Source organism: Phyllopteryx taeniolatus, chromosome 10, assembly GCF_024500385.1.
Source record: "Phyllopteryx taeniolatus isolate TA_2022b chromosome 10, UOR_Ptae_1.2, whole genome shotgun sequence".
NCBI lineage: Eukaryota > Metazoa > Chordata > Actinopteri > Syngnathiformes > Syngnathidae > Phyllopteryx > Phyllopteryx taeniolatus.
Genome location: NC_084511.1, coordinates 16,172,154 through 16,186,482, shown reverse-complemented (window position 1 = coordinate 16,186,482; position 14,329 = coordinate 16,172,154). Strand labels below are relative to the sequence as shown.

General features: G+C 40.5%; 1 protein-coding gene across 6 annotated transcripts in view; it reads right to left on the bottom strand.

Moving 5' to 3' along the window:
• unc5a (unc-5 netrin receptor A) overlaps positions 1-14,329 on the bottom strand; it is a 205,753-nt gene that overhangs the window by 97,564 nt on the left and 93,860 nt on the right. For all 6 annotated transcript variants that reach the window (XM_061787189.1, XM_061787190.1, XM_061787191.1 and 3 more), the window contains exon 2: positions 10,797-11,012. In XM_061787189.1, the coding sequence (XP_061643173.1) occupies positions 10,797-11,012 (216 nt within the window). The remainder of the gene's footprint in view (positions 1-10,796; positions 11,013-14,329) is intronic.

Here is a 14,329-nt window from a genome sequence, read left to right as displayed (position 1 = left end):
GAGCATTTCCTGCCGACACGCTGCTTATATAGAGGAAAAGCGGACGTGACTGAGGACAGCATGCGGACGTAAAGGGGGAAGAGTGCGCATGAAGGGGGACGCTAAAGGCACGCCCCCAGTAGGTATATAGCGCCGGTCAAGCCAGCCTCCACTCTTAAAGTAGCAATCAAGCCAGCTGCCCCTAATTTTGTTCATACTCGGCATTACGGTATCCGCATGTCGAAGTGTCCTTGGGCAAAACACTGAACCCTAATTTGCTCCCAGTGGGTCTGGCAGAGCCTCGCATGGCAGCAGTCGCCCATTGGTTTATGAATGTGTGTGTGAATGTGAGGCTTTGTAAAGCGCTTTGGGCACTGTGATGATGTAAATAGAGTGCTATATAAGTGCAGTCCATTTAACATTTATTTTTCCCAAGATATCAAATAAACCACATTTTGTAATGTATCTCAAGATTCAAATTAACTTTGCTGGCACACCCTGAACTGGTCGCCAGCCAATCGCAGGGCACATATAAACAAACAATCATTCTCACTCACATTCACACATACGGGCAATTTAGAGTCTTCAATCAACCTAGCACGCATGTTTTTGGGATGTGGGAGGAAACCAGACTACCTGGAGAAAACCCACGCAGGCACGGGGAGAACATGCAAACTCCACACAGACGGGGCCGGGATTTGAAACCTGGTCCTCAGAACTGTGAGGCAGATGTGCTAACCAGCTGTCCACCGTGCCGCCCAGAAAAGACATCTTTGATACAAATTAATCCTGGCTCCCTTGCATACACAATGGTAACTCCTGTGGTGACGTGACATTATTAGTTCTCATGAGAAAGTGATGGCTGTTTTTAAGAGTTATTGACCACATCATCGCTGGTATTGAAAGGATTGACAGAGGCTAGGTCCTTGTGCTGATAAACCTGAGGGATATAGGCCATGGTTACAGAGGTTCAACGTTATTAAAAAGTGAATAATATATACTGTATGTTATTAATATTGTGTCCGCAAAAATCTACTTTCATAAGACACACAAAACCTGTGCTACTTTATGATTTTCTTCATTTTCTGCATCTTTCAAGCCTTGTTGACAAACAGTTCAATCAAAAAAGAACACCTCATCTGCCCAGGCCCTTATAAAGCAGTTGGAGGTTTATTGAAATAGGAATATGAAATGCATGTATTTTCCACCTGAGAGGCTTTTCTGCAAGGCTGACAATGCAGCACAAGGATCAAAATCATTTCCATCAATGCTGGCAGATGAAATGCAAACAATCAAATCAGTCTGGCCCATAGAAACATCCTCTGCTCAAACGCCTATCTCCTTTCTCCTCATCATGTGTCTGATGAGAAATCATAGACCGGGAGAATCCCCTAATCTATGCAAACACACCGTCACTATTGATTTGTTCAGAGGGGATATGTCTTTATTAAAAGTCACAAGACATCCCCGTTCTTCCTCTTCCATAAAGGTAAACCTGGGAAAGAGACAGAGCCGGCTGAGGCCTTGGAAGCTTTCACAGCCACAACAATTGAGATAAGTTACTGAGGGCACGTAATTGAAACCGATAGACTCAAGGATGGATCAATAACAGAAATTGATACCATGAGATGAAGGACAAATTGTGACTTCTCTTTTCTCATTCATGTTCAAAGTAACTTCTTGGAGACAACTGACCCTATGCATGTATGTGTAGAAACAAAAAGAGATGAAGTGCCGCATTTTTTCTTAAACACACACATTCCCATCACACACAATAATACTGTACAGGTCCCAACTTAGGTCCTGGGTCACTAACGAGAACATTAATGACGGATGCTGCTTTTCCACTGCACAGTATCAACTCAGTTGAGCTCCCCAAGGTGAGGGGCGACCGGTACTCTACTTCAAAATAACAACGGCCACCAAAACCAAGCCATATTGAATGAATTAATCAGAATGAGACGCGTACAAAAAACAACAACAATAGACAAGAACGAGCACCTCCTGTGTTTACTTTTCTGTATTTAAGGGGAATAAATTGTTCTTAGCTTAAACGAGGACAGCAAGAAAACCACTGCGGCAATGTGGAAACTGGAGTGTGGAGTATAAAACCGCAGCATCCAGAACTCACAACAACAAAGGCACAACAACAGGGTATTTCATTTTTAGCACGTGTTTACTTTTGTCGTTGTACATTGGCAATGACAAAAGTCAACGCATGCAAACAATGACTTCAACTCAAATGTTACAATGATGCTGCAGTGATGAATCTGCTCAATCAGTGAGCCAACTTGCAGTGGTTTACGTAATCCATATGGTATTAGCTGGGCACGCTTGGACCTAAGGTTGACCAGACAATAAAAATACAGTAGTCCAGTGGAGTACCTGTTAGTAACTACTTTTGCAAATGTAAAAGTGTCACTAACAAATTGAGCCATGGTGCATGTGACGTGGCAAGGGGTCAAATTAAACATTGTTGAAATTTTATCAGCCACATCAGGGGACAGTTTGTGCATTAACATATTTTAATCGTGTATAATACGCAGAGGTTGGACTAAGTCACATATGTGCAACTCTCAAGTCATAACGTTCAAGTCTCAAGAAAGTCCCATGGGGAAAAAAATTAAAATAAATCAAGCAAGTTGAGTCGCCACTACATTTCAAGCAAGTCGACTCAAGTCATTACTTGGTTTAGGCAAGTTGCAAGTCAAGTCATACAATCTTGCACCAGTCGCAACATATATTGGAGTAGTAAAACAAACGTTTTTTCACATTTTTCCCCCCCATAAATCACAACACTAAAGAAAGTATGTACACTTTATAAAAGATAAATGAACAATAACTGAGATTAGTTATTAAATAAGAAGACCATTAAACAAAAGCTAAGACTGTTTTGTGTTGGTCAAATATAATTAGATATGTACCTAATGGGCTCATGGTGAATGAAAGAAATTCATAATTAAGGGAATAACACATGACAAAAATGTTGCCATCATTCAAAAAAAAAAAAAACTAATGTGAACAAAATCTGCATTCCTCATGTGTCCTCCATTTTAATTAAATCACTCAGTCGGGTTTGTTTATTCACAGTATTTAGAACCACTAACAATTGACAATTGTCATTACATCAAAGCTTGTTTCATATGCTGTGGTCTCAGTTTTAAAAACATGTAGACAATGTGCAGACAGGTTTATAACAGAACCGTCAGATTTTTGTTTTTTAATGGCGACACCTCAATAAACACGTTTAGCAGTATGAAAATTATATTCAGATGTAGCTACTAATTTGTACTCTACGTACTAATGGTGGAACACACTTTTGTCAACGACTTTTTTAATCGCCGTGATCGTAATGCAAAGTGATCCCAAACAGCAGACCTATAATGCACCATATATTTTCTAGCGCTGGCTCTTTCGTCATGATCGCAAACGATCCACACTTTTTTTTTTTGTCTCCACACATGACCCATAGCAACGCCGCTTCACTTCTTCTACATTCAGCGGTTGGCGTTATATTTTAGGCTTCACGATCCGTTCTAGAGTGCACACTGCTTTGTCTCATTAGTAAATGAGAGAGAGAGAGAGAGAGAGAGAGAGAGAGAGAGAGAGAGAGTTTTGCGTGACTATGAACTGAAAGGAAAGGTTTGGACTTTTATCATAAACCATCCCACCCCTAGTTATGTTACTTAGCTGTACTAAAATGTTCACAATCACATCATTATTATTTTTTATTTTTTTTTGTCCCAAACCAGTCTAGCTGAACTGTCAAATTAGTTTACCTGCCGGATTAAGTTTGACGTCGTTGTTGTTGTTGTGTCTTTAATGCGTAAGTTGCAAAACATGCAGGTTTCAGGTTTTAGTTTCAGGTCTGACTGAAACAAGTCGAAAATAAGCAAATATTTTCAGTTTGGGATATTTACGTCTTTTTTGGGGGGATTGGGCAAATAAATATGTTAGAAATATTATATTTCAAGGCTCATATGTGATATTTTACTGCCAGCAATCTAGACTTCAACAAGCTTGCTTTCTAAAAAACTAACCTAGCTCACCCAAAGCATTGCAGCAACTTTGGGAAAAAAGGAGCCCAAAAATATTCTTACCTAACTTCTTACCTATATCAAGGTCATTCTCAGTTCGGAGTGCCCTTGTTGTGATTGGACAACGTGTGTGCAACCACACGCAGCACAATGTACAAGCATCCTTGTTATTTAGGTTTCCGACCATGTCATTCATAAACATGGAATGCACCGACACTTTGCCCCTACTGCACCAATGCTTTGCCCACACAAGCTTAACGTCGCCGTAGGCATGCGGCTCAAAGTATCTACGACGTATATGATCAATATGCTCAACTCGCTTACTTGCGGTTTCCGATTTTTTGTCGTCCTGCTTTTTATGTTGTGTCGTCGCTAACTTTGGAAGGTTTTAAAAGTAACAGGCACATTTTTTAAATGTAAGGAGTAGAAAGTCCATCCATCCATCCATTTTCTGAGCTGCTTCTCCTCACTAGGGTCACGGGCGTGCTGGAGCCTATCCCAGCTATCATCGGGCAGGAGGCGGGGTACACCCTGAACTGGTTGCCAGCCAATCGCAGGGCACAAACAAACAATCATTCGCACTTACATTCACACCTACGGGCAATTTAGAGTCATCAATCAATCTACCACGCATGTTTTTAGGATGTGGGACGAAACCGGAGTGCCCGGCGAAAACCCATGCAGGCACGGGGAGAACATGCAAACTCCACACAGGCGGGGCCGGGGATTGAACACTGGTCCCCAGAACTGTGAGGCAGATGCTCTAACCAGTCGTCCACCGTGCCACCGAGTAGAAAGTCACCACATAAATAAATACTCAAGTACAGATGCCTGAAAAATCTACTTAAGTGCAGTAACGAAGTACAAGTACTTTGTTACTTCCCATTTCTGCTTTTAAACCACATGTAGTGTTCAAATTGTCTCCTGCTCCGCCTTACAACTGGATTTTGGCCTTTTTAAGTGCCACTTCTCTCTCCTCCCCCCTTCTCTCCTCCTTGGAGAGGTGGCGATGATCAAATCTGAGGCTGCTGCTGTATGGATTCTGCACCGACCGACAGGGACAAGATCTGAGGTTGACCACTTCCCTGGAGGCGTTGCTATGAAGGATTCTGTATCGACCGACGGAGCCAGGCCCTCAGGATGAACCACTTTCCCGAAGGTGTCTACCTGCGGCACTTCATCTCATTAAATGGACACCTACGCTGTTTTTTTCCTAACATTGTACAACAACATCCTATATGATTAATGTGGCCCACTCTGTATCCATTGCAGCCTGGTAATCCTGAAAGGGGGATTTCTCCATCTGTAGTCCCTTATCAAGGTTTCTTCTTTTTTACGCAAATGCAGTTTTGAGTTTTTCCTTGACCAGTTGGGGGATTTAGATCCAGGAATATCGTCGATCTTTGTCAACTGTGGGCCTTTGAGACTTTTTTGTGATTAAGGGATACACAAATAAACTTCACTTGGATGGGATGATGAACTCAAGTCATCCCTCACCTGACACCACTACCAAGGATAGGACCCTATCATGTAGAATTAGTGTGATATGTCTGGTTGATTCAAAGTTTGAAAGGTGTAAGACTGGAGTATGGTCCACAGCTGGTGCAGTCCTTTTATACTTGCAGCACTGGATCGGTTTCAGTAAACAAAGTTGCCTGATGAGGGCAGAGGTTATTTCTGGAAGAGATAGTTATCCACATGTCATGTTCTCTACCACCTGAGCCTGAGTCACGTCAAGAGGTGATTCAGGTATTTAATTTAAAACGGCAGATACACTGACATTTGAGTTGGTGGAGATGGGGGGTTAGTTGAATATTGCATCTACAGTGTTGGGCCACACTGTTACATCTCTGAAACAGCTGCCTTTTTGACATCATTATCTTTCAGCTCTACTGTGTGAGGTTGATGGTATCAACAGTCTCGCTGACACATCAGTTTGTATTTACACACTAAAAACAAACTGGAAGCATTGCAATTCATGGATTCCATTACTTCTTCAACTAACAATCCATTTCTCAGTTTTCCTCACAGGAATATAAATGGATTGATATACTGTATAAGAAATGTCAATTGTGTAGAATTTATTGTTGATTAATCGTGTCTTGAAGGAATTGTGACAAAATGTAGCGCATCACATGGTTGGAACCAGCAGAGACTAAGTAAAGACTAAGTATTAAACATTTTCTTATTAAACCACTCCCACATTTATGTCCTTGGGACCTGACTGTGATTCCAAACAATGTCTCTAGATATAATTCTGTAACATGAAGCACATGTTATTGTCACAAGATGTTGTGTTATTGCATCCAGGTATTGCTGTGACATTCAGAATGCCAATTTTAATTCACTGGAACATGTGCTAATTTGTGTTTAACATGCACCTGTATTAAGGTAATGCCTCAGGCAGGGCTTGCAAAATCTTTGCACCTAATGAGACTCACTTGGTCCAGTAAGATGTCGTCACTATTTTTTGTTTCAACATGAACATATAGAGTGACAAACTTGGGACCATTGTGACTGTGGGACAGCTTACCATATATCAAAATATAATATTGACAGTTTTTCGTATTATACGTCGAGCTGTTGTGCAAACCGAACTCTATGATTGATCATTGTTGGGCCACTCATCCATTAAAAACTGGAAAGAAAGATTTTGATATCAAACATAGGACACCGTTCTCCAGCAGTGTTTTGACTGCCATGTGATCACATGAAAACGAACCACTGAAGCAGTGGCTGATATAGCAAGCTGTTGTCATGGAATTTATAGTACATTTTTGTCTTTAACCCTTTTAAAACCACAGGGATCACCGGTGACTCCGCGGCGCATATGTATTTCAAATTACCTTAACTCCTCGCTAAAAGGTGCTAAAAGGGTTAAGCAGTTCTGTGCAGAGTGTGGGCAGAGAAAGCAACACATTGAGGTAGAACTAATCACAAAGTTCGTCTTGAGGTATTTTCAGCAGGTGATTGTCCACTCTTCCCCGCTGAGTAAATTGTAAATAAACTTGGGTTTACATCCAACTCATCATGTCTCCCTCATAATGGCATGTTGTTAACGCCCAGCTTCTACTGTGACAGAAGTCTTGTTGCCTGGCAACAAATCTAAGTTTGGAGTCCAGTGTGATGACCGTGCTGTGAAGAAAGCCTGACAAGTCTGTACAGCACTGTTACATGGTGCTTTTTCCATAACTAAATAACTATGCTAACCTTTCTATATCCCCTTGAGGGTGTATCAGTAAATAACACACACATGGATGTGAGCTCGTCTCATCTGATGGTTTGAAGGGGAATTAGAGACCCATCCGTAAACTCCTCAGGGCGGCACTGACATTAAACAGCCTAGGTGTTTGCTAGATCGATGTGGGTGCTTTGGAGCAGTCATACCTTTGGACAGCCATGTGTCCTTCACAACTTCACACAGACCCACATGGGGTATATATATATATATATATATATATATATATATATATATATATATATATATATATATATATATATATAATATACATCAAAGATAGGGAGAGCACAGGGTGATGGCCACTGTTGTGAGGTGGAACTTCAAAGAGTGTGAAGACTTAGCAAGACAGATTTATTTTAAAGAAAAATAAATGCTGACTATGAGTGCTCATAACTATATGATAAATTGGTCCGTTGTCATTAATGGTTGGCAGAGTGGCGCTTCATTGGTAATATGATGTTCCCTCAAAGCTTAGTTTATGACAACGCTGTGACAACACAATTCATGATCATCTTATCAAAGTTGGGCAGCCAACTCTACAAGGTCACAACTGGGGAGAAGCCAATACACTACTTACTATTCACTCAAGAGCATCCCTCTCATGTGTTGAAAGGGACAAAGGGAGAAGTCGGGACTAACGTCAGCCTGGATATCAACATTTATGTTGAATATTTGAACCTGCTAAACTGATTTAGTCTATTGTACGAAAGAGGTTAATCCATTGAAAAACAGACACATTCACTGAGCCATTCATTATTTACTGTTCAGTATAATGAAATGACTTTAGTGAAATGCTTGTGTATATAGGTAAGACGGAGGGAGTGCACAGACTGTATTTGCTCAAGAATACTGTTTACCTGGGCCACAGAGGCTCTAAATTTATGGCTTGTCACTACTTACATACCATGTCCTTAAATAGTGCTGAGTGTTCTAATTAATGTTGTGCATCAATTAGTTGTTGGTGTAACACTTTAAATGAACAAAAAAAATATATATATATAAACAACTCTCTCAAAATAAATGACCCTCACCCGTCCCACAGAAGAATTAAATGCCGCTAGGGGCCTCATTTATAAATGGTTCAAATTTCTAAAACACAAATTGGTGAGAGAATACATGATGTACATGCATCTGGATGCAAACTCTGTAGCTGTCATATACGCATGTTTTTGAGGCAGCGAGGGCCGGCAACTCAAATGGCATCCTGATGAAATGAAGTCTCATTAACAAAAGAAATTTTTCATAACGAAAACGTAATCATTCCATTCTCTCATATCTTGAAATGATCAAAAGATAACAGATATAGAGATTAGTCGGGGCGGCACGGTGGCCGACTGGTTAGAGCGTCAGCCTCACAGTTCTGAGGTGCGGGGTTCAATCCCCGTCCCCGCCTGTGTGGAGTTTGCATGTTCTCCCCGTGCCTGCGTGGGTTTTCTCCGGGCACTCCGGTTTCCTCCCACATCCCAAAAACATGCATTAATTGGAGACTCTAAATTGCCCGTAGGCATGACTGTGAGTGCGAATGGTTGTTTGTTTCGATGTGCCCTGCGATTGGCTGGCAACCAGTTCAGGGTGTACCCCGCCTCCTGCCCGATGACAGCTGGGATAGGCTCCAGCACGCCCGCGACCCTAGTGAGGAGAAGCGGCTCAGAAAATGGATGGATGGATGGAGATTAGTCGGCTCAATATTTCAATGCTCTCAGTCTCAAGCCACCACATCGATGGAGAGCACGACTTAAGTACAAAGTGCTCGAAAGCACGAGAGAGAGAAAGAAATAAAGAAATAAAGAAATAAACATCTGTAACTTACCGCAAGGTGTTTTCTCAAGTTAGAAGGGGGCTGATATATCCAAGTTTACAGGAAATATGGTATAGTAGAACTTCAACCTAAAACAAACTCAGGGTCTAATTTGCATCTCCTCTTAGCAGTATAACACACAGTTGTATTTTATTATATTATTACTACATTATATATTATTTTAATAAACCAATAACCTTGTGTAATCACATTGTATTGTACCAACAAAATATCCAGATCCATTTTAAACTTGAATGATTGAACCCAGTGAGATTAAAAGTCTGCCTGTAACATGTCATGCAGGTACAGTGCGCAACATAAATGAGTACACCTTAGAATTTTGATGATTAGACTCACCTGTGGTTGAATTAAACTAGACTTTCATTGAGTGTAGTGGTTGTCAAACCTTTTACACCAAGTAGCCAACATCTCAAAAGATAGCTCTCCAAGTACAACCATTATGACCAACATTAAAATACACTAGCATAGTAGAAAAACGAGACAGGTTGTATTCCTAAAAAGTATAATTGATATTATTGTAAGCCATTGTAAAATTATGCACATTTTGAAGATCAACACTGCTCTTAAATGTGGGAAAATAAAAACTTTACCAAAATAATGATTCGATATATATGTATTGCACATAGTAATTATACCAAAATTATTCAAAACAAATAGTTCTTAAAGATTATTTCTTGAAGAAGTTAAATACAACTGAACTTTACTTAGGCAGTGATTCTTTGCATAGCCCTAGAGGGAGCCAGCACACCACTAGTGCTACTCATACCACACTTTGCGAATAGTTGATCTAGTGCATATGCATTTTTTGCAAAATAGATTTTTGATTTATTTTATTTATTTGTTTTTTGTAATTATTTTCTGACGCAACTTCTGCTCTGCAGTTTGGCAACAAGGCAAATAAGCTCTAATACTGAAGGGAAGTGAAGTTTAAATCATATCTGAAAGCCACTCACAAAGCAAGGAATTCAATAGATTAAAAATTTGGCCTAATTGGGCAGCATGAAAAAGTTAAGGCACAGGAGGAGAGAAGTCAGAAAAAACAAATCAAAGGCTCAGTGTGGTAAAAGAGTTTTAGTCGTCTGTGTCAGAATACTGAAGCAAGGCAGAATTATAAGTCTGTTACGCCCTTAACATTTTGATATTGTAAAGCTGAAACAAATTCAGTCCTAAAGACCAGCTACCATAAATATTTTGCTGAGTGTTTTATACAAGGCCAAGAGAGGCTCCTTCCAGATACATGTTGATGTGCAAAGATTGATGTGCGTCTTTTGACTGGCTATTGTGGAGATTTACATGTGCTCACTTTTGCCTCCATGAAAGCTTGTTTTATCACATTATTATCAGATGTCAGGGTGCGAATGGGTGGCTCGCATTGGCAGATCGTTGCTGAATCACACAACATCAGTGTCGTGCATGTTTATGGCATTGACGGTGGAGGCGGGGGACTGTAGCACAATGGCAAAAAAACAAACATGTCTCCAAGGTGATTATGGGGATTTCTGCCACTGAAACCAATGTGCGTATTATGATCCTGTCAGGCTAAATAGGCTGGCGCACAAGCCAAGGACCTGATGGAGCACGAGAATCACGAGTAAATTGCAAACTTCCCTTTTCCCAAAGCCTCGTATCAAAAGAGTTGCACAAGGCACCAGCACATCCATTAAAATAAAGAAATTTGTTTTAGATGGAAAGTTACATTTAACATAAGTCCAAAAGCTACCTGTAGCTGGGTCCACAGTCCGCACAATTAAGTGGTCATCCTGGTGAACCCACTCGCCGTTGCACTTGAAGTAGATCTGCGTCGCTGGGGTGGATCGGCAGGTGAGCATCACCGGCTTGTTTTTCACTATGAACTCGTCTTCTGGTTCCACCAGGAAGTGAGGTAACAGGTCGGAGAAGGCTGCAGGTTGTGTCGCTGTGGCGGCATGCTCAGAACCTTAGAGGGAAAAAAAAAAAGATTTTAGAAGGATGCCAAACAATAATTTTCTGGAGAGCCAGCAATTGTGACCACCTCACTCAAAGCTGGGAAATTATTTGTCCCTACAAAATGTGGAGTTGGGTGCCCACTTTGCAGCTGTAACTGCTTCCACTCTTGTGGGAAGACAAAGATGCTGGAGTGCCTCCATTCCAACAGAGCCCGACTCACAAACTCTGTCTAGTTCATGCCCAAGGTGTTTAGCATAGCATTGAGGTTAAAGGGAAGTTTACAGTTTTAAAAGATATTACTTTTTGTCATATTTGTTAAAACTGCCAGTATAAACCTCTTTTTAGTTATAAAATGTTTATTTTATATCCACCACACAATAAAAATTGCCAAATTTAGCATTAAAGGGCATTTTGATTTGTTAAATGGGTATCTTTAAGATGAAAAGATACAGTATTTTAAAGATACAGTATTTTCATTATTTTGTTACATTTTGAAAATGATTCATAGCCTTGATAATTTTGAGGAAACATTCTAAAGGATCCTGCGTCCTACATTAGCTAACTTTTAGCCTAATATAGAGCAACTAGATCAATGACACATTTAGAAAATTGGACATGAGAAAGGGTAGCGATCATTCTGGACATGGAACATTTTCTCAAGATGAAAAAAAACAAAACCTTTGGGTCATTTTCATTATCCATCCATCCATCCATTTTCTGAGCCGCTTCTCCTCACTAGGGTCGCGGGCATGCTGGAGCCTATCCCAGCTGTCATCGGGCAGAAGGCGGGGTACACCCTGAACTGGTTGCCAGCCAATCGCAGGGCACATCGAAACAAACAACCATTCGCACTCACAGTCATGCCTACGGGCAATTTAGAGTCTCCAATTAATGCATGTTTTTGGGATGTGGGAGGAAACCGGAGTGCCCGGAGAAAACCCACGCAGGCACGGGGAGAACATGCAAACTCCACACAGGCGGGGCCGGGGATTGAACCCAAGTCCTCAGAACTGTGAGGCTGACGCTCTAACCAGTCGGCCACCGTGCCGCCTCATTTTCATTATTTCAGCTAAAAAGATTTACAATCTACAAAAATAATTTCATCTAAAAATTTGGGGAGTGAATAATGTCGTCATAGCTGTATATGGTGATGTAAATTAAGGTTTCTAACAGTACATGTAGCTAAAAAATGGAAAAACTTTTAATTAAAAAAAGTCACATTATAACCCAAGCAACTGACATTTTGTCAACAGCTTCGACAACAGCTTCTTTTTAGGTACAGGTTTTTGGTCAGATTGTGGCTCTTATTTGTGCGATTCAGGTCAGGTTGTGGTACTAATGGGTCAAATGTGTGGGTTGCGGGGACGGATACAGTACTGAATATTGGGGGCCGGATGTTGAAAATAGATCTGTGACTTGAAAAAGAAACTCCCGTCGATAATCCACTATGACCAGACAGTCTTTATTAAAGATAGAAGTTCCACAAATAATGTCAGACGTCTGTTAAATTTAATAAGCATGTCACAGCGTAAAAATCTAAACGCAATCATCAAGTCACTTGAGAAAGTCGCAGAGAAAGCTTTCGATAAAGTTAACTGGGAATTTCCTGTTTGCAGTATTTCGCAAATTTGGCTTTGGAGATTCATTTATACATTGGATAGCAACATTATACAATTCGCCGAAAGCGACAGTCACCACAAATAGGATTACTTCACAAAGTTTTACATTACAAAGAGGAACCAGACAAGGATGTCCACTCTCACCAATGCTATTTGCAATATTCATCGAACCTCTTTCTGCCGCTATACGTCAATATGCTAATATTAAAGGTATCTGCTCACGGGTGACAGAACACAAAATCAATCTATATGCTGATGATATTCTTCATTACTTACAGGAACCCAAGTATTCTCTTCAGGCAGTCTTCAATCTCATTAAAACATTTTTACAAATATCAGATTACTCGATCAACTGGACAAAATCAATAAACTCCCAATAACAGCAAACTCATGGACTCCTGCAGATCAAATCCCAGATTACCCTATTCCTATAGGAAACATTAAGTATTTAGTTATTAATATTTCGCCAAAACTCACAGAGCTAACCTATCTAAATTACACATCACTTTGGAAAAAATCACAGCTGACTTAAGACGCTGGAATAACTTGGCGATATCACTACTGGGAAGAAATAGCCACAATAAAAATGAAAACCTTATGTCAAATAAATAATGTATTCTCAATGATTCCATTTAAGACCACATTTAAATGGTTTCAAACCTTAGATTTTCTGCTGTAATACATTTTTATTCAAAAAAAATCTGAAAAATAGAATTAGTCTATCCACTCTTCAGAAACGTAAACAGGAGGGAGGCCTAAATGCTCCCAACTTTAAACACTATTATTTAGCTAACCAATTAAAATACCTCATCAGATGGTTGCACCACAATGAGGAGTGTGATTCTTGGCTAGAATTTGAACAAACAGACTGCAACAACATAAAACTCCCAAAACCCCCATTTAGTCTTTTTCATTCATTCATCCATCTTCCGTACTGTTTATCCTCACTAGGGTTGCGGGCGTGCTGGAGCCTATGCCAGCTATCTTCGGGCGAGAGGCGGGGTACACCCTGAACTGGTCGCCTTCCAATTGCAGGGCACATATAAACAAACACACATTCACACCTACGGGCAATTTAGAGTCTTCAATTAACCTACCCTGCATGTTTTTGGGATGTGGGAGGAAACCGGAGTACCCGGAGAAAACCCACGCAGGCACGAGGAGAACATGCAAACTCGACACATGCGGGGCCGGGATTTGTACTCTGGTCCTCAGAACTGTGAGGCAGATGTGCTAACCAGCCGTCCACCGTGCCGCCCCATTTAGTCTTAAACTAAAAAAAAGTTTACACTCTAAAGGATCTCAATTAGCTCCCAGTATGCTCTCCCCAATATGGCATAATCCAGATTTCGAAATTAATAATGTACCCCTTCATTTTAGTACATGGGAACAACATGGAATTGACCACATACAACAACTCCATCTATCCATTTTCTATACCGCTTATCCTCACTAGGGTCTGTTTAACGATAATGTTTCTAGGACACGTGATGAACTGTTCCAAGAATTCTCAATAACAGGCGGAAACTTTCTTAATAATAAATTAAAAGCAGCAATAAAAAAAAAGAATACCAACACTCCAGAGTACCCTCGAAATGCCGGAGTTTGTCAAGCAAATAGTGAAGCTTCTCGCGCAAAGTAAAATAAACCTCTCAAAAGTTTATAAATTAATTTCATGCACTAAATCAATGCACTTACCAATCACCAA